The 249-nt window shown below is 53.0% G+C and overlaps 1 protein-coding gene across 1 annotated transcript in view; it reads left to right on the top strand.

Moving 5' to 3' along the window:
- The window catches only part of LOC119591650 (phosphomethylethanolamine N-methyltransferase-like), a gene marked incomplete at its 3' end in the record, with an annotated part of 1,614 nt that overhangs the window by 343 nt on the left and 1,022 nt on the right, over window positions 1-249 (top strand). Inside the window, 1 exon segment of the mRNA XM_037940404.1 lies at window positions 105-225. Within this exon segment, the coding sequence (XP_037796332.1) occupies window positions 105-225 (121 nt within the window).

Raw genomic sequence — 249 nt, 5'->3', positions numbered from 1 at the left:
CAGGAATGTGAAAAGCTACACTGAAATGGGCAAAGAGTCCAAAGGTTAAACTAGTGATGTTTGTAACAACGATCGTTACTGCCATCGCCTTCTCCTCCTTCCAGCTTCTCCCGAACCCGAGGCGGCGCCCGAGGATCATTGCGAGTTCCTGGAGAAGGTGATCGAGGAGGTCCTGGCTTGGCAGCCACGTGTGCGCGGGGGTAGAGTATTGTACCTCAGCCTTTGGTGAGTGGAAAGCTCTTTGTGTGA

The sequence above is a fragment of the Penaeus monodon genome, chromosome 29 (genome assembly GCF_015228065.2).
Source record: "Penaeus monodon isolate SGIC_2016 chromosome 29, NSTDA_Pmon_1, whole genome shotgun sequence".
Taxonomy (NCBI): domain Eukaryota; kingdom Metazoa; phylum Arthropoda; class Malacostraca; order Decapoda; family Penaeidae; genus Penaeus; species Penaeus monodon.
The sequence above is the reverse complement of the archived record's forward strand: the minus strand, read 5'-3'. Positions and strand labels throughout refer to the sequence as shown.